This window comes from Equus przewalskii, chromosome 14 (genome assembly GCF_037783145.1).
Source record: "Equus przewalskii isolate Varuska chromosome 14, EquPr2, whole genome shotgun sequence".
Lineage (NCBI taxonomy): Eukaryota > Metazoa > Chordata > Mammalia > Perissodactyla > Equidae > Equus > Equus przewalskii.
This window is the reverse complement of record NC_091844.1, coordinates 28,506,709-28,527,111: the sequence shown is the minus strand read 5'-3', so window position 1 is coordinate 28,527,111 and position 20,403 is coordinate 28,506,709. Positions and strand designations below refer to the sequence as shown.

At 46.9% G+C, this 20,403-nt stretch overlaps 1 protein-coding gene across 5 annotated transcripts in view; it reads left to right on the top strand.

Moving 5' to 3' along the window:
• TET3 (tet methylcytosine dioxygenase 3) overlaps positions 1–11,228 on the top strand; it is a 102,944-nt gene extending 91,716 nt beyond the window's left edge. For all 5 annotated transcript variants that reach the window (XM_008533673.2, XM_008533674.2, XM_070573775.1 and 2 more), the window contains 2 exons: positions 2,351–2,690; positions 3,411–11,228. In XM_008533673.2, the coding sequence (XP_008531895.2) occupies positions 2,351–2,690; positions 3,411–5,203 (2,133 nt within the window). In that variant the 3' untranslated portion in view covers positions 5,204–11,228. The remainder of the gene's footprint in view (positions 1–2,350; positions 2,691–3,410) is intronic.
• Positions 11,229–20,403: the final 9,175 nt, after the last annotated feature.

Below are 20,403 nucleotides of genomic sequence, written 5' to 3'. Positions count from 1 at the left end.
TCACTTCTTTGTGTAGTGGTGTAGTAATCTCCTTGAGGTCCCAGGATAAGGACATTTACGGGCTTTGAATGCTTATTCTCTGACTGACTTGACAGCACAAGGTTTTCTCGATCTTTTTAGTCTTTGCCTGCCTGAGTGGCAAACATATGATCTCATTTTAATTTGTGTTTCTTGTGTTATTTGAGAGGTTGAACATGTTTTCCTATTTTTCTTGCCCATTTTAATTTCATCTTTGTGACTATCCTATTTATGTCCTTATTATTATTATTATTATTTTAACTGTGGTAGCCGTATCTGTTGACATTTGTAAGGTATCTCTATATGTTAGTGGTAGAAACACAGCACCTGTCCTATCATCCTTTGCCTTTTTCCTTTGCTCTGTCGTGTGTGACACTGGGTTTTAGAGAATGGTAGGAAGCAGGGCTGGTGGTCAGTCCAACCCAGAAGGTATGCAGGGGTCCAGTCAGAGCAGAGTAAGTCTGAAGACCCACACAAACTCTGGAAGCAGCGCATTTGGAACAGCTTGACACCGGTGGAGAAACCGTAGATGAAAGGATGAATACAGTTGACCGCATAAAAATGTAGTTTCTGTTCAGTAATAAAACACCGTGGTCAAAATTGAAAAGCCAATATGAACTGGAAAACAGTATTTGTAACAAGTGACAAAGGGAATGATAACCTTCATATGCAAAGATTACTTTATATAATTGATAACAAAATGAATGATCTAGTATAAAAATGGGCAAAAGAAATAAAACTCCCAAAAAAGGGAAGATAATTAGAGAGTTGTGTTAAAATGTACCTGGGGTTTGTTTTAATCAGGTATGATAAGACAGGCAGACGCAGAAACAATTGTCATGAAGGAAAAAGTTTGTACTCACAGAGCCCTAGAAACGGGACATGGCACATGGCATGCTATGCAGGGCCACATGGCGAAGCCCCAGGGTCACTCAGGAGGCAGAGGTGGGGAGAGAGGGGAGAGCGTGGCCCGGAGCCTTCATTGGGGTTTTCCTGGGAAGGAATGGGTGAGGCAGGGTAAGTAAACTGAGTAAGCTTAGGAGTGGATAGTTTGAAGAATTTCTGTGGGCTCTGGCTTATAGGGATGGTCCCTCATTGTCTGTACCTGGTCCTGGGGTAGCTTAGGGCAGAAGGAATGTTGGCTTGCTGTGTGAGAGTGTGATAAAGGAGATGGGTGGGGCTGTGGGCTCTGGACTGGTTAGTTTGTATGTCAGAGGTACGCTCATGGGGGAATCATTTGCTCTCTCTGGGACTTAGCCCTCAGAGGTGCAGTCCTACAGGATCAAGGCCCCAAATGCCAGAACACCAAGGATACAGAAAATAAAATATAATCGGTATGAGAGTAGATACTTGAGAGAAAAATGAAACCTCGTTAGTAGTCAGAGAAATGCAAACCAACAACGAGAAACACTTGGATAATGAGCAAAAGGTTTTTAAGAAATTAGTGGCAAAATTATTGGCAAAAATGTAGGAAAAGTGAAACTTGGATTCTGCCAATATGAGTGAAAAACTGATGGTAATCATTTCAGGGGACAGTTTGGCAATATGTGTCAGTTCTGCTTCATAGCATTTATTCTAAGGAATTAAGTATTTTAGAAAATTTAGCTGAAAGGATAGAAGTATTATTTATGATAGGGAAAATTGGAAATAAGTTTAAATAGTAATGAGGGATTAGTTAAATTAACTCACTGATACAGTAGAATATTATGTAGCTCTTAAATCATATTGGAGGAGAATATTTAATGCATAAGGAAATATACTATGTTAAGAAAAAATGAAGTTCTTATAAAACTGTATGCATAATATGATTCTATTTAATTACTAAAAAGTGAATGTGGGGGCCGGCTCAGTGGTGCAGCGGTTAAGTGCGCACGTTCCTCTTTGGCGGCCCGGAGTTCCCCAGTTTGGATCCCGGGTGCGGACATAGCACCACTTGGCAAACCATGCTGTGGTAGGCGTCCCACATATAAAAGTGGAGGAAAATGGGCACAGATGTTAGCTCAGGGCCAGTCTTCCTCAGCAAAAAGAGGAGGATTGGCAGCAGGTGTTAGCTCAGGGCTAATCTTCCTCAAAAAAAAAAAAGTGAGTTTATATGTATGTATGCGTATGTGTATGTGACTCTAAATGTTGGTGCTTTTGTTAGTCTGTGAACCAAGAGGAATGTGCTTTTCCGATACACTAGGAAGTCATAGGGAGCATTAGGGCTGAGCTGATGGCTGGTGTCAGGCCTGTGTGGGGGAAGCGGAGGTCACATATGCAGGATGCTCAGCCCCTCCCTCCCAGTGCTGGGCTCCCCCAACCCTGTGCACCCCCCTCTCTCTGCTTGGGGCAGGTCTGCACCCTGACCAAGGAAGACAATCGCTGTGTGGGCAAGATTCCCGAGGACGAGCAGCTGCACGTGCTCCCCCTGTACAAGATGGCCAACACGGATGAGTTCGGCAGTGAGGAGAACCAGAACGCCAAGGTGGGCAGCGGGGCCATCCAGGTGCTCACCGCCTTCCCCCGCGAGGTCCGGCGCCTGCCTGAGCCTGCGAAATCCTGCCGCCAGCGGCAGCTGGAAGCCAGGAAGGCGGCAGCCGAGAAGAAGAAGATGATTCAGAAGGAGAAGCTGAGCACTCCGGAGAAGATCAAGCAGGAGGCCCTGGAGCTGGCCGGCATCACCACTGACCCAGGTGTGTGGGGAGAGGGTGCCCTCCAGGGGTGGCGTTGGCACTGTCGGGTGGAGGCCCTGGACAGCCTCCTCACTGCCCCTCTTCCTGCCTTGAGATAGGACCTCAGACAGAAAAGTCCTGGGGCCTCTCTCAGCCATCTGGACCATCCCATTCTCTTAATTTTGTCCGGGCAATATCTGCAGCAGCCCCAGGACACCACACCTGATGGGAGCACCTGGAGAGCCAAATGCAAGGAGGTCTTCCTACCTTCCCAAATAGGAGCTGGGTTTCTCCTCTAGCTTCCCCAGCCCCCTCTCTGAGAGTCTGTGGAGAGTACCACGGCTTCAGACACGGGCACTGCAGAGGGGGCGGCAGGGTTTATGGGCGTGGGACGGCTCTCGTTTCTCCCGGCCCTTGTCCCTGCAGTGATCCCCAACTGGGGGAGGTGGCCAGCATGAGGAGGGTGCTTCTATGAGGACTGGTGGAGCTGGCCAGGGTAGGGAGGAAGAGGAGCGACCCAGAGGGGCTGTGGGCTCTGCGAGCTGCTTATCCCAGGGCGTCAGTGGGCTGGGTGTAGCCGAGCAGCGCCTGGAGCAAGTCCAGCCTCATCTGTCTTGCTTGTCCCGCAGAGGAAACATCTTAGGGGAAGAGGAAGGTTCCATCCTCAGTCCTCCTGCCCAGGATCTTTGCTGCCTGTGATTCTCTCTGCTTCTACTCCGTCTTGCCCTCTCTTCTCCCCAGGCCTGTCTCTGAAGGGTGGATTGTCCCAGCAAAGCCTGAAGCCCTCGCTCAAGGTGGAGCCGCAGAACCACTTCAGCTCCTTCAAGTACAGCGGCAACGCGGTGGTGGAGAGCTACTCGGTGCTGGGCAGCTGCCGGCCCTCCGACCCGTACAGCATGAACAGCGTGTACTCCTACCATTCCTACTATGCACAGCCCAGCCTGCCCTCCGTCAATGGCTTCCACTCCAAGTATGCGCTTCCGTCGTTCAGCTACTACGGCTTTCCATCCAGCAACCCCGTCTTTCCCTCACAGTTCCTGGGTCCTGGTGCCTGGGGGCACAGTGGCAGCAGTGGCAGTTTCGAGAAGAAGCCAGACCTCCACGCTCTGCACAACAGCCTGAGCCCAGCCTACGGTGGTGCTGAGTTTGCCGAGCTGCCTGGCCAGGCTGTTCCCACGGACACCCACCACCCCGCTCCTCACCACCAGCAGCCTGCTTATCCAGGCCCCAAGGAGTATCTGCTTCCCAAGGCCCCCCCGATCCACCCAGCGTCCAGGGACCCCTCTCCCTTTGCGCAGAGCTCCAACTGCTACAACAGATCCATCAAGCAAGAGCCAGTAGACCCACTGGTCCAGGCTGAGTCTGTAGCCAGAGAACCTGGTAAGATGGGCAAAGCGCCTTTGCCCGAGGCATCTCAGAATGGGGGACCAAATCACCTATGGGGACAGTACTCAGGAGGCCCAAGCATGTCCCCCAAGAGGACTAACAGTGTGGGTGGCAGCTGGGGTGTGTTCTCTTCTGGGGAGAGCCCTGCCATCATCCCCGAGAAGCTCAGTTCTTTTGGGACCAGCTGCCTGACCTCCTCCCACTTCCCGGATGGCCAGTGGGGACTGTTTCCTGGTGAGGGGCAGCAGCCAGCCCCCCAGCCTGGAGGACGGCCACGAGGCAAACCGTGGAGCCCTTGCAAGTTTGGGAACAGCACTGCGGCCTTGGCGGGGCCCGGCCTGACTGAGAAGCCATGGGGGGTGGGTGCCGGGGATTTCAACTCTGCCCTGAAAGGCGGTCCTGGGTTCCAAGACAAGTTGTGGAGCCCCCTGAAAGGGGAGGAGGGAAGGATTCCAACCCCGGGCGTGAGCCAGCTGGACAAAGCCTGGCAGTCCTTCGGCATGTCCCTGGGCTCCAGCGAGAAGCTGTTTGGGGCCCTGAAGTCCGAGGAGAAGCTGTGGGATCCCTTCAGCCTGGAGGAGGGGCCGGCTGAGGAGCTCCCCAACAAGGGGGCGGTGAAGGAGGACAAGGCTGGCCAGGGCAGTGGCGTCACGGAGGAGGAGGAGGAGGAGCTGTGGTCTGACAGCGAACACAACTTCCTGGATGAGAACATCGGCGGCGTGGCCGTGGCCCCCGCCCACGGCTCCATCCTCATCGAGTGTGCCCGGCGAGAGCTGCATGCCACCACCCCCCTGAAGAAACCCAACCGCTGCCACCCCACCCGCATCTCGCTGGTCTTCTACCAGCACAAGAACCTCAACCAGCCCAATCACGGGCTGGCCCTCTGGGAGGCCAAGATGAAGCAGCTGGCGGAGAGGGCGCGGGCGCGGCAAGAGGAGGCCGCCCGGCTGGGCCTGGGCCAGCAGGAGGCTAAGCTCTATGGGAAGAAGCGCAAATGGGGGGGCGCCATGGTCGCCGAGCCCCAGCATAAGGAGAAGAAGGGGATTGTTCCCACGCGGCAGGCGCTGGCCGTGCCCACAGACTCAGCAGTCACCGTGTCCTCCTACGCCTACACGAAGGTCACTGGCCCCTACAGCCGCTGGATCTAGGTGCCAGGGTGCCAGGGAGCCAGCGTACCTCAGCGTCGGGCCTGGCCCGAGCTGCCTCTGTGGTGCTTTTGCCCTCACACCTGGGGGCGGGTTGGGGGTGCAGAAGTCTTTTTATCTATATATACATATATAGATACGCATATATATGTATTTATGGTCCAAACCTCAGAACTGACCCGCCTCTCCCTTCCCCCCACTTCCCCAGCACTTTGAAGAAGAAACTACGGCTGTCGGGTGATTTTTTCGTGATCTTAATATTTATATCTCCACGTTGTTTTTTTTTTTTCCTCCCTTGTTTGGGGGGCTTTTATTTTCTCTTGTTTTTAAAACTCTATCCTTGTATATCACAATAATGGAAAGAAAGTTTATAGTGTCCTTTCACAAAGGAGTAGTTTTAAATTCCATTTAAAATGTGTATTTATTGGATTTTTTAAAAGCGACAATAGTAATGGTAAAGGATGGGCAGGAAAGGCCAGAAGCACTCATTCCTGCCCAGTCTTGCTGGGCCCAGCGAGCCTGGCCGTCTCGGGAGCTGACGAGGTTCTCTCAGCCATCTGCCCCTCATGAGCCGAGTCCAGACTGTAGCCACCGGTCCATCCCTCCTGACAGATACACCTTCCCTTCAGGGGAGGGAGCCCTCAGGACAGCTTCTGTCCTCTCTAAGGATGGGGGAACCTGTAGAAAAACATGAGGGGGTCCCTTCTGCAGTCACTGGCTTGGAGTCGGGGAGGGAGGGGCAGGTGCACCCCAGGCCGAGCACCTGAGATGCTGGCGTAGATTTCCCCAGAAACCAGGTTGGAAGTAGACAGCTTCAAGCTTGCTAGTCTCCACACTGAATCCTCTCTGTCCGTTATTTGTCAAGTCACAGGATGTCATGGGTCCCTAGGCAGCACCTCGTGATGGAGCTGGAGTCGAGAGGCTCTTAGGAGCCTTTTCCACCAAGTTGATGAGTCAATGAATACTGGGCTGAAGGAATTTGTCTTAGTGGCAGTTTTTTAAAAAAAATGCTCCAAAGTCTATGCTGATACTGAAAAAGGGCTACTGTATCTTTAAAAACAAGAAGTCAAACCCAAGCTGTGAAAAGCCAGCGTTGCACGCTGTGCAGAGCCTGGTGCTGTAGTATTGTGCTGGGGCTCCCTCGCCTCTGGGGCAGGCCCCGTCCTGCAGGAGCTCAGCACACCAGTGTAACAGCAGTTAACGCATCTCTCCTTATTCCTGGATTTCCACATTGAACAATGGTGCATGCCTCCCCCCTGAGCCCACACCCTCTATGCTATCATCTGGGGAGTGGGCCTACACTTAACAATTTTAAAATGCAAGAGTCAAACGTTTTCAGCAGGTAGCTATGATTTTCCTCCCTAATTGGTGCCATTTCTCTATTTGATCATTTTCTCCTTTCCTTCCTCCCCTCTCCACCCACTTTAACACCCCCATTCCAAAATTCTGGTGCATTCGTTCAGTTCTTTGAAATGAGAATGTGGTGCTTCATTTCTGCGACACTGTCAAGAGAGGTTAGGCCTGACAGGTGGAAGCAACATTCGTCGACAGCAAGTCAGACTTCTTGGAGTGTTTGTTTTTCCTGTGGTATTAGCAGAAATTATATCAAACTACCCATGTGGATGTGTGTGGTGAACGGGAGGCTTTGTCAGGACACACTGAGGGGAATATGGCCACACAGTGAATGACAGCCAAGCCCTGAGATGAACGTCATATATTTATTGAGCAGTTTTATTCAGATTCAGATGTGGGTCTTCATGAAATGAGTTTAACAATCAGATGACGATGCTAGAGGCAAGTTCCTGAGCTTCCAGGTGCCTTGTGTAAGAGCTGAGAGCCGACCCGCTGGGCGTGTACTGTAGCTGACCCAGAGCACTGGCGGAGAGTCGCTGTAAGATGTCCTGAGCATTTATGTGGTCTGGTTTTAACTGTAAATAGTGAAAGATTTTTTTAAGCACTTTTGCCTAGATTTAAACAGCAACTTGAAAAAAAAAAGTATGTTTTAACATGTAATTGTGGGAGAAATTGTAAATAGTAGCTGAATATTTAACATGCTTTGTCTATCCTTCACTTTTACCATATTCTGTAAAGTTGCATTTATTTTACAGGACAAAAATGAAATATTATTGCTTTTGAAATAAATACCCAAGAGCTTATCAGGATTTAGAATTATTCAGAACTCAGATTTATAGGAAAACCTCTGACCTTCAGTTTGACAAGCTAAAGGAAGCAGAGTCTTCAATGAGCATGCTAATTTTCTAGTTTTGAGGAAAAGTTGGGTCCTTTAAATGCTATTTTGCTTATCGCATCAGTACTTTTATGCAGGTCTCATTTGACTCTGTGCTTAGGTAGATGCGGGGGTGCCTTGAAAACTTCATTTTAAATTATCTTAAGCAAGAAATACAATATTTTACAAAACATTTGGAGAATGTGACCGTCTGTATGACCCAGGAAAGCCCCAGGTTGGCTGTTGGTTTGGAAGGTCCCGAGTGTAACCCAGGTGATTCTGATCCTTGGCACGTGTGACCCTTCCTGATGTATGTTAAATATGCTCTTCCCCTCGTCACCCTTTGGTAGCAAAGCCATTAGATGAAAGGAGAAACCAATACAAGCGAAAAGCATGTGATGTCTGTCCCCCCACAGCCCAAACAGCCTTTGGTTCATAAATTTCTAGCTTAGCGAACAGGCTGCTGAGAGGAGAGTCAAGAGGCAGTCTCCATTGGATGTTCCTATCCCCCTCAGAACGGTGTTTCAGAAACTAGGTGGTGCTGGTGCCATGCTCAAGCCCATGCTGATTTTCACACACTACATGTATAACCTACCTCAAATCTCAGTCATTGAAATTAGCATGCTTTAGACATATATTTAAAAAGTAACTATGCACAGCTCTTTATCCCCCCTTGCTGCTGAAGGTTTCTTAAAGAGAAAAATCAAATTTTTATTTTTTACTGGCACTATCATTTTTTAAGTCCTAAAGATGATTAACAGACATTTTTATCATGAGAAGAAAAATAAAGCCATTGCAACTAAAGAACCTAACAGCATGACCAAGATTTAAGAGTAATATTATAGCAACAGGAACCGATGGAGTCTTAAGTCATCTCCTCAGTGCACCCTGTCCACAGACGCCCTCCATGGGCGGTGCAGACGTTTGCTTCCTCTTTTCTGTTTTGTTTTCCCTGCCTTTTGTGTGCAAGGGAAGTGCTTGCAAAGTTCTGTGCTAAGAGATTTTTAAAATAAAAATCGCTTCGCGGCAGGTTCTCACAAAATAACTGGTGCTAGCTCAAGAAACCATTATCTAACCATCAGAAATCTTGACTCAAGGTGTTTCATGGATTTTGAGGTTTGTTGTTGTTGTTGTTTGGTGTGTTGTTTGGCAGGGCCCAAGTTCCCCTCACGCTGGCTCCGTGGGTGCTGCTCTGCCCTCACCGGGATGGCAGTGGTGTGCGTGGAAAGAGAGTGTGCCCTGCCCCCTCTGGGTCCTTCCACCAGCCTCTTTTGGAAACGGTAGTTTACACAGCAAGGGATTTTCAAAGTGCTAAAGCAAGGAAATTGGTAGCAGAGCTTAACTGCTTTGTACCAGACAGTCGTAGGTGCGCGAGGACGGCTGACGATGGGTAGATGGTGACCTGATTTCCCCGAGAGAAGTCCAGCCAGACTTTGTGAAGTTTAACCACCGCCGGATGGCAAACCAAGGCAGTGTTGGTGGGACGTTAAAATGATATCCCTGACGTGCCTCAACCGATCTCTCTCCTTTTGTTACTGAAGTGTGTTCTATGGACTAGGAAGCATTTTTATGAATTGAAATAGTCTAAATAAAATGGTGCTATGGTGTTTTAATGTGACTGTCCGTGATCCTGTCCTGCTGAGGTGCTATCAAGGTTCTGAAACCACAACCAACCAAAAACAAGGTGGGCTCCAGTCTCTCTCGGCTCCCCCCCTCCCCTCCTTTTGGTGCTGTCTCCTTAGACCTCTGTTTACCGTGCTATAACCTGCTCTGAGCAGTTTTTCTTTTGTCTTACTGTTCTTCCTTGGTGGCCAAACACAGAAGGGCAAGTTGCAAAGGCAGCCAGCTCCCTCACTGCAGACGGGGGTGGGCCTGCTCGGCGCAGCAGGTGCTCTGGTCTAGTGTCCTCTCGGGCCTCCTGAGGAAGGGAGGGTGAAGGGCGGTGTTTTGAGGAAGGGGAGTTGGGTGCGCCTGCCTCTTCCAGCATAGGTATCTCCATAGCCAAGGACACACGTTTTCCTCCTGCAGCTCGGGGGGCCAAGTAGACATCTCTGAGGGTCCCAGAGGCACTCTGCATGCCAAGGTGGACCAGATGGCTGGCCTCCCTGACCTGGCACTGGCTAGGGACATGGTGGGCAGGGGGCTCGTTCCTTTGCTCCTCACAGCCTTTGCCCCAGCATTGCTTCTGCCTCTCCCTGGTAACCCCTCCTGTTCAAACGAAAGGAAGGAGCTTTCTTTGCTCACTCGATGCCACTGAGGCTGCTTTTTAGTTGGTGCTATTCTACCTTTCTTCTTGGGTCCACAAAAGTTGACGTCTGAAAAACTCAACAGGAAGCTCCATTTCGTGTCATCCACTGTCACAATAATTTTTTTAAATACCTCAAAAACAAGACATTGTGACAACTTGGGGAAAGTAGATTCCACGAGGGTCTGGTACCTGCAGGTTGTCCCTCTGATGACATACTGGGCCTGGAAGAACCTGGGGTCATTTTATTTTTTCATTCTTCAGCAGTTAAAATGGCAAAATGCCGAAAGGAAGGAGCGTGGTTGACTTTATTGCGTTTCCTTTTTAAGTTTTGCTTTTGAATAAAATGTGAATTTCCTATGCCCATCTCATTGAGCTTTTTCCGTCACTGTTGCTGTCATTTGAAATGACTCCCTCGAAACCTAGTGTCATTAGCCAACTGCATGTGCTGTAGTGCATGGCCAATGTCCACATACCCTGGACCAAAAGGAACATTCTTTGAGGTGCGTGCCCCCAGCATAGGTCATCCAGTCCCACACCCACGCGTGCACAGAGAGCTTTTCCACGGGGGCGGCCCTGGCGTGGTGCCCCCCACCCTTCCTCCCGCAGAGCTGCCCACAAGAGCAAAGCAATAGGCTTCTCCCCTGAGCTGAGACTGCAGCACAGAAACGCCAGGTCTACAGTTGCTTTTTGCCTAGGAATCAGCGAGCGATTTGGCCGACTTCTAGTTTGCTTCTATTCTAATATCAGGGATGCTTTTTGTAGTGGTATTGTGTGCTCTCTCTTCTCGTTTTGACTACCCGTCATTCAGGGATTACTCATCACTATTCACATGGGGATCTAAAAAAGTACTATTTGGCTCATCTGAACATCCAAATTTTCTTGGTTCCAGTACATTTTTTTTTTCTTTTGAGGGGAAAAAGGAGGAGAAAAACAGGAGTGATGTCATTTCTTTTTCACGTATTCTAATGAAAAAAAAGAAACAAGGGCAGGTCATATTGTGGCATATTAACGCGTTAGACTTAATCTAGAGCCCCTGTCGCTTTTTGATGTGTTTTATTTCTTCTCTCTTTGAATTCCTGTTTGGTTACTTGGCTTCCAATGGAGGTGAACTTAACAACCATACTTGAATATTCCGTCTTGACTTTGTAACTGTGGCTACTTGAAATGAAGTTTATCTGGGGTTGATGGATGAATGGTAGATTTTTGCAATGTCTCAAGGCAATAGGATGTGTATTATTAAACTGTAGATATTCTTAGTACAGTAAATTTATGCCGATAATTTTATTTTGTATAATTTTTACCTTTCTGTTAATATTTTTTCCTCCCACCTGATTGGTTTGCCTCCTGAGCTGCCCTCCTGACCCTCCCTTCTCCCCCAGGGTTTCAGTAAATTTAATTTAGGGTGCCTAGAAATTGCAAGTATGTATCCTCTTTTGATTTGTATTTTATTATAATTTACACAAACAACTGGGTTTGTGAACTGTATTACTCCTGGTATCTTTAAAATATTGTGGGTGTTTTAATAAATTTTATATTTATTTTTTGCACTCAAATTCAGTGTGGGTCCATTTTTTCCCCTCCCTTGAACCAGGCCCAGATTGTGGTATTTAAGGTTCCTTTAATCCCACCCTGCCACTAGGTCGTAGATGCACAAACAAGCCTTCACTAACAGCAATGGAAGAACCTGTCCTTGTCCCCTTCCGCCACCAGCATAAAGTCACAGCGTAAAGCGGGAGACAGAGATGGGCTTTTCTCATTTGTGTTTCTTCTTTTGTTTTTTTTCCCCCCATTTATCTTCTGGTCTCCTTTTTTCATTCAATTTGGAGAAGACCCCCTCTAACCCCACAGATAAAGTTGTTCACTTCCTCCTGTAGTGTTTGCTAAACCATCACTGAATCATGCTGCCTCCTCATGGCCTGAGTACCACGTCCAGTAGGGAGGGCTAAATATGGGACCCTAGATTCTGCTCTCCTTGGGAGAGGAGCTTTCCCATAAAGTCCCATGCCTGGGGCTGCCTCTTTGAATTCAGATCGCCGGTTCTGGTGGTGGCCGATCTTGAAAAGGGAGCTATGAATTGAGGCAAAGAGAAGAGAGAAGGGCAAATGGGAGGGGAAACCGTCCCCTTCTGCTGGAGACATCTGCCTGAAACTGAGTCCGCATCTCTGAGAGACGAGCAACCCGACAGTCCACAAAGTCTTCAGCATCCTTCCTAGGTGATGCCAGCATCCCAAGAGGCCACTAGACAGGAACGCTCCTCTCTGAGGGCATCGGGGGCAATCTCCATTATCATAACAGGTGCCAGGCGACGGGCTCAGAGGTTTTCATCTTCATTTTGTTGTGCTTGCAAAGGAACCCTCTGGAAATGCCTGGGCACACATGGCTATCCGGGGATCCTCATAACACATTTGCATGTTTTACAGAAGTGGGCTCACCCTGTGTTTGGTGACCTGCTGCTTTCCACTGGACATCTTTGAGTGGAAAGAGACCTAGTCCTCTTGCCCAGCTCCCGTCTCACTGACCCCATTTCCAGGGCCTGAGGGGAGGGCTTCAGCGGGGGCTGGCTCACTACTGGGTAACTACAATTATGCCTTCATCTCTTCTCATACAAATTCCATGTTAAATATAGAAAAATTAGAAGACAGAAGTTTTAAAACATTAAATCCCACTACCAGAGAACCACATATTGGTTGCAAACATAGTTTCTGAGTATGTAAATATAACCATATTTGTATGTATATTTTTTAATGGAATAAAACAATAATACAATGTTGTAATCTTTTTTCCCTTATATCTTTAAATATCAGTACATAGAACTGCATCTTTTTAAAGAGCTGCCTAGTATTTCATTGTATAGCTGTAGAAGCATTTAATTAACCATATATTATTATTGAACTCTTAAGATCCCAACTCTTGCAATTATAAATTGAACTAGTCTGAATTTACCTCCATCTAAGTCCCGCCCACTGATTTCTTTCTACTTTAAGAAGCATCCCAATTAATCGCTCTCAGCCGCCTGACTACGTCCTTCCTTCGCTGAACCTCCCGCAACATAGCGCCAGATCCCATCCTGCCCCCACAGGCCTCAGTCTGTTCACACCTAGAGCATCATTCTTTGTACAGGGATCTTTAGAAATGAACTCTTCATTCCCCTGGGCTCTGGCTGACCCAAGGCAAGTCCAGAGACACCAAGGAGTCCCTCAATCTGGACACACCATCCTTATAAGTGCACACCAGGGTTTATTCGCTTCTTAAGCAGCTGAATCATGCTAAGGGCTGTGTAGCTCAGTGGAAAGAACACGGCTCCCTCACTTCCCTATTGTGTGATGTGAGGTGAGCCATTTCCTCTCCCTATGTCATCTTCTTTGTCTATAAAACGGGCTAATGATACCACGTAAGACTGGTGTAAGGATCAAAAAACTACTCTAGAAATAAAAGTCCCAGACATTTGGGACATGGCAGGTAACAGAAGCTATCATTATTACTTGGCACGTACAAAGCTTTAGGTCACTAAAGAGTGCAAGATGAGTTGTAAACCACATAGTGACTTCTTATGTGAACACTACCAAGCCAGGTCCCCCAACTCTAGCCTTTATGCAATTCTTCTTGTGTTTTTAATTCTACACATGGCCCTTGAAGTTTAGCCATCATAAACAGCCTGTTTAACTCTAGTCCTCTGCCGATTTTCAGTGTCAATGTTGTCAATATTGGTTTACCCTGCCCAGTTGTGCGCACTCGCTCAGCAATCTCAGCACAGGTTCTTCTGCTGGTGCTCTTGTGGACTTAACCTTGGAGAGCTGCTGGTCATCTTTGTGTCTCCCTTTGTACTCGGAGAATAGTGGTCACTCACCATCCTGTAAGAGGAAATAAATCCTTTAATGCCCCTGGAGTTTGCCAGTTCAGCTGAAAATACACTCAGCACTTAGAACCCAGAGCACATTCCCATCAGGGCCACCAGGACACCGCAGGAGACATGATCAAAGCTTTGTCCAAATCCAGCTCCTCCCGACGCCTTCCCCACTCCCACTCCTGGCAGCTTTAGCAGATGCCTGCTCCGCGCCTCTACCAAGAACTCCAACCCCAGGCCTGACAAGCTTGCCCGATTTACCTTACTATGCTTCAAACATCTAATATTTCTGCCTTTTTTCTTCACACTGATCCCTGCTTCTCCGAGCTGATCTGCCCCTTGTTTTCTCTTGAATTGCACCTCGCTTCTCTGGGACAAACCTCATCAATTCTCCTCCTCCTGTGGCTCCTCCCCTCACCAGGCCCCCCTGCCTGCCCTGCTCACCACTTTCTCCCTATCGCTGCCATGTTTCCGCAGGTGTGGACAACCTCCAGGCTTCAACTTCCCCACCACTCTCTTGCCCATCTCCTTGTGTCTCCAGAAAGCGCTGTCCCCTAGGCCAATGATTCTGCCCTCACTGACCTCTCCAAAGCCTTGACTCTGTGGACCCCCCTGGAAACCCCCTATTCCTAGGCTGTACTGCCAGGAGGATTTCATGGTCCCAGGACCCTGAAGCCCTCTGTCCCTCTCATGGAAACTTTGTGCCCTCATGTCCTTTAAACACAGAGGCCCCGAGAGAATCAGTTCCGTGCTCACTATGGCCTATAGGCTTTCCCTCAGAGGCCTCGTTCGGCCACCAGGCCTCAGCTATGACCCCAATGCCCATGATTTCCAAAACGATGTCTAGTCCTGACCTCCCTCATGAGTTCTGGCTGATGGATAGCTCTGGGTGGCTGTTTGGCAGGGCCAGAGTCTTAATACACCTAAAACTGACTTCTCAACTCTCTGCCATATTTTCCTTTGGCTGTTGATAGCCCCATCATTCTCTTGGTCACATCCTGACAACCTGCCAAATCTGGATTTTACCTACTCAGTATCCTCAATCCTGCCCCTCCTTGCCACTATTATTAGCAGCCCATACTGTACAGTTGCACAGGCTGTGTACTGCACAAGTTTGGGGGGCACCATTCAAACAGACTACCATGTGGACCTTGATCACTGGCATGGACTCCTCCCCCCACGGGCAGGGGATGCTGAAAGAGGACCACAGCAGGGCCTTCTAAAGCCGAGGGCCCAGGGTAGAGGCCTCTCATACCTTGGTCTAAAAATGAGACCTTTCAAAAAGATTAAGTGACTTGCCTGAGACCGCCAAGCTAGGAAGCGACAGAATCCAGACGACTCAAACCCAGGTGTGTCTGACACTAAAGCCTGTGCCCTGTCCAAATATACTCCTACTTCCTCTGCATTTATGAGCCATGTACCCAAGGGATGCACATTGCTCTCGCTGGCAGGAATCTGCCCACACGCAGAGCTTGCGGCATGGCAGGCAGCCTGGGGGTCTACAGGCGAGAGGCACAGGCTGCAACAAGGCGGCTCAGTGAGAAGACTTGTGCTCTTTAGAGCTTTTTCAACAGTATCCATATTTGAAAGGTTGCATCCTAGCCCCCATTTCATCTCTCTGCCCACCACCCCAAAGCCGACCTGGTGACCCAGCTGACCTTCCTGGAAACCAAATCAGATCATGCTATTTCCCTGTGATGCTCCCCAGTGCTCCCCATATGGTCCAGTTCTCAGGATCAACTACGACATCCTAACTTTGTCAGAGGGCCTGGCGGGACCTGGCCCCAGCTCGCAGCTCTGGTACTGCTGCAGGCCGCTCAGTGTCTTTGTCTGCTTGTCTCCTCAGTGCCCCCCCAACACCCATGCCCCAAAGTGGCTTCTCAAAAACGAAGGGCTTCCAGCCTGATGGTAGTGCAAGTAATACCACCAAAAACTCATCCTCTTCAAATCCATTAAAATATTTACATAAACTATAAAACGGCTCCAAATAAATGATTAGTAAGAATAAAAAATCAGCAAGATTTGGATCAAGGAAGGAGGAATAAACAGGAAGCCAAGCTATGTGAAACCAAAGAAAAACTTCTACTGTACAAAGAACAACAAACATTAAGACTTCAGAGACTAGCAGCCAGTCCTTTGCAAGGAATATAAGAGGTCAGACAGTGATTGCAACCTATTTTCACAAAGATTTTTAAAAATCTCACCTACTCAACAAAAGCAAGATTACTAGATAACAGGCCAAGTAGTATCTGCTCCAAAAGCACGGTTGACGTGCAGAGGACAGAATCACCTGAGCAGGTCAGGAAACAGCTTCTTAACATGAAAGAATGGCTAGGGAGCTGCGAAAGGCCATAAAAGGGAATAGAGCCCTGAAATGCCTCTTGAGAATGCTGGGAATTCCCTGCAAAGAACACAGAATAAAGAGTTCTGAATCAAGAATGAAAGGCCTACGGGAAGAAAAAGGTTCTGAATGAGGTCAGATGAGAACAGACGCCTCCCAGGCATGGCAGGTGTGGCTCATTCCACCCTAAAGTGAGTCCTGGAAATTAACTTCTTCCTAACCGGCTGCGGAGGCGTCTCTGCAAAGACATCTTGACTCTTCAGCCATGTCCTCATTGGGAACCCTGAGCAGAAGCTGCAGCCCCAAGGCCCACAGGTCTCGGATCCACTCACGTGGATGCGTTTAAGGTTCCTTCACGTGTTTTCGTGGCTTGATAGCTCATTTCTTTTTATCGCTGGAATTGACACTTTTTAATTGCATTAATATATGTTTTGAAAAAGGGAGAGAAGAGAGGGGTTTCTGTGGATGTCCAGTAAAGTGTTTCCTAAGGGCAGAGCTGCCAGCACCGAGCCTGGGCGGAAGCCCCGGAGACCCAGGTGAGTCGTCAGGGGGGCGGGGCCAGGAGAGGGCGGGGCAGGAGGGCAGGGGGCGGGGAGGAGTGATGGGCCCGCGTTGGGTTTGGACAGCATCACTCTGGCTGCAGGGTCAGCGAGGAGAAGTGCTGCGGGAAAACGGAAAGTCAGAGGGCGGCCGGGAGTCCCGAAGCCGGGGTCTCTGCCTTAGCGGGGTGCTTCCAGACCCCCGCCCTGAGAAGGCGACGTTGTCCCTGCAAGGTCTAACAATTGCTGTGGTTACTGTTTTAACAATATGTATCTTTCAGATTAGCACATTTCTTAATACTTTTTAATAAATATTATATTCTGCAGGCAAATTAATCCCTAGTCAGCCCCTGACAAGCGGACCTAGCCGCACGCATTTTCTTTTCTTTTTTAAATTTTTACCATTATTTGGTTTAAAGTGAGTTCTTCCCTTGGCTTCTGTTTACTTAGCGATTTTTAAAATTTATTTTTTTATTGTAAAATGTACATCACATAAAATTTACTATTTTAGCTATTTGCACGTGTACAACTTCCGTGGCACTAATTGCATTCACGCTGTTGTGTATTCAGCACGATCGATCCCCAGGACTTTTTCATCATCCCAAAAAGAGACCCTGTATCCATTAAACACGAAATCCCCATTCCCCGCCCTCTCAGCTGCTAGCAACCACCTTTCTACTTTCTGTTTTCTTTCTATTTGCCCTTCCATGCCTGGCTTGATTCACGTAGCATAATGTCTTCAAGGTCCATCCCTCCTTTTTAAGGGTGAATAATATTCTGTCACATGGACGTACCACGTTTTGTTAGAGGCATGCTTCAAAGAGTGAATTTGTAAAGGTTCTGAATCTGTGTCTTTCCACTGATTGCTGTCTCCCACTCTCCCTGCCTCCTGCTTTAAATAGTACACTGGAAATAAATGATGGAAGCACAGTGATTGTAAGGATGAAAACATAGAACTTTCAGTACTTCAATTCTGTCGTTCTGTGTGACCACTTGGAATTTTCTTGTACGTTTAACATTTTTAACTTGGAGACGATTTAAATCCACTAGAATCAATCTTGAAAAAACAGACATGGGCATCATTGCAATTTCTGGAATTTATTGTGAAAGGGGATTTTTAGGAATCTCTGACAAACATCCATTTGTTTGCAACTCTTCCTACTTTTATATTTCTTCTTCAATAAGCTATAGACTGACATATCTGTCTGTACCATCTACTGAAGTGAATATGCGAAGAACATCAGTTTTGACAAATTTGCAGAAATAAGGACTCTAAAGAAGAAATTATAATTTTATTTACTACTATGACAGACCAACATGTAGGTATAGATTTGCTCCTTTAAAAAAGATGTATATTAGGGGGCTGGCCCCGTGGCCGAGTGGTTAAGTTCGCGCGCTCCGCTGCAGGCGGCCCAGTGTTTCGTTGGTTCGAATCCTGGGCGCGGACATGACACTGCTCATCAAACCACGCTGAGGCAGCGTCCCACATGCCACAACTAGAAGGACCCACAGCGAAGAATATACAACTATGTACCAGGGGGCTTTGGGGAGAAAAAGGAAAAAAATAAAAAAATCTTAAAAAAAAAAAAAGATGTATATTAGTACAATTTAAAAGTATTAATCAATGTTTTCCTTTTTGTACTGTAATTTTTATTTGACTTTTTATATTAACTCCCGAACATAGAAAGTTCTCTCTATAAGTTTTATATGTTGAAATTGTAGCCGTCAGGTGAAATAACGCATATTTCTTACTATAAAATTAATATGCCACAATAACTAATGACCATTGTGGAAGCTGTGAATTATACAAAAACAATTCTTGAGAATTTACAGATAATTGTAAGTTTAGTGTGCAGGGAACCGGGTAGACGGTTAATACAAAGACTGAGAGGCGGGTTAACTAGGTAACCTCGGAAGGACCCTATATCCTTTTCAAGCCAACAAATGTTTATACATTTTAAAATAACGTGAAGCAGAATAATAAAAGTGAGATTATATCTTAATTCCAATCTTTGTTTGGCACTAACATTGGTACCTTTGGACATACTAAGCTTTGAGAACTAAATTAATTCTAATTATTTAGTTACATTTGGCCCAGGAGGCTGCCGAGAAAGGACTATTTGAAAATTGCACGCATCACATCAGGATGGAGCCAAACATCACTGGTATACCTTCGCTGCCTCAAAACTTTGCAAGGACAAAAAACTCCCAGATTATGTACAAAAATATCCATGCTCAGTGAATTTCAATCCAAACGTAATAAGGGATATGCTGAAAAAGGAAACTGGCAGGAAAAAATTAGGTGTTCATTTCATTCTTACTAATCTGACTTCAGATTAGTAAGACAACAGCCTTTACAAGCATGCTTTAAGGAAAACAATTTTTTTATAGTTTTGAATCTATGAAAGTGAAATTTTCTAAATTTTTTTTTTTGCAAAATGGCAATTTTATAGAAAGGTTGCGCAAATAGTACAATGAGCACCCACAGACACTTCACCTAGATTCACCAAGTTTTAGCGTTTAGTTATACTTGTTTCTCTCTCTAATACACAGACACAGACACACATGTACATATATACACACCTACGTTATATAAATGTTTACATTTACTTATATGTATATATCTACATTTACATATATATTTACGTATACTTTTTTTTTTTTTTGAGGAAGGTTAGCCCTGAGCTAACATCTGCTGCCAATCCTCCTCTTTTTGCTGAGGAAGACTGGCCCTAAGCTAACATCCGTGCCCATCTTCCTCCACTTTATATGTGGGATGCCTGCCACAGCATGGCTTGACCAGTGGTGCCATGTCTGCACCCAGGATCCAAACTAGCGAACCCCAGGCCGCCAAAGCGCAACATGTGAACTTAACCGCTGCACCACCGGGCTGGGCCCTACGTATACATATTTTTTGATGAACCATTTGGGAATTCATTGAAAACATTAAGACACTTCCCTCTAAGTACTGCCTGTGTCTGCTAAGAACATGGTCGTTCTCCTTCATAACCACAATACAATTATTGCACCCAGGAAATTTAACATCGATGTGATACTATCTAATATAGAGTTCATATTCAAATTTATCCAACTGTTGCAAGAATTTCCTTTATAACTGTAGTTTTCCCCCAAACCAGGAGCCAATCCAGAACTGCCCAGTGCATTCAGTTGTAATGTTTTTTTCATTTCTCTTCATCTGCCACTGTTACTCTATCACTGTTTTCTTTGGTGACATTGCCATCTTTTAAGAGTTCAGGACAATTACTGTGCAGAATGCCCCTCAATTTTGGTTTGTCTGATTGTTTCCTCATTAAATTCAAGTTAAGCCTGTTTGACAGAAATACTCCCCAGACGATGTTGCGTCCTCAGTACCTCACACGAGGAGACACGCTTGTCTCATTATTGGTAATATTAAGTTGTCACTTGGCTAAGGCAGTGTCCAGTAGAAAGCGCCACTGTGAGGTGCCCTTGTAATTAATAAGTCACCTGTGAGGTGGTCCTTTGAGGCTGTATGAACAACCGGGTCCCTAACAATCTTTCACCCAGCGATTTTAGCTTCCCTTGACCATTCTTGCCTGAATCAATTATTAACCATGGTTGTTATAACAATAGAGATTTTCCCAATTTTATGATTCCTACATATATTGGCTGTCATTCTTATATTTTAAAAGACACTTTTCCTTCTCCCTCCTTTTATATTATTATTAGTATTAGTCTTAATATTAGTATTAATATAAACTTGTAGATTCTCCTTTTTTTTTTTGAAAATTTGCCCTGTGCTAACATCCGTTGCCAATCTTCCTCTATTTTTTTTTTCTTTTTGCTTGAGGAAGATTAGCCCTGAGCTGACATCAGTGCCAGTCTTCCTCTCTTTTGTATGTGGGATGCCTCCACAGCATGGCTAAAGACAGGAGTAGGTCTGCGCCCGGGATCTGAACCTGTGAACCTCAGCCGCTGAAGTGGAGTGTGCGGAACTCTAACCACTCGGCCACTCTCAGCCCTTC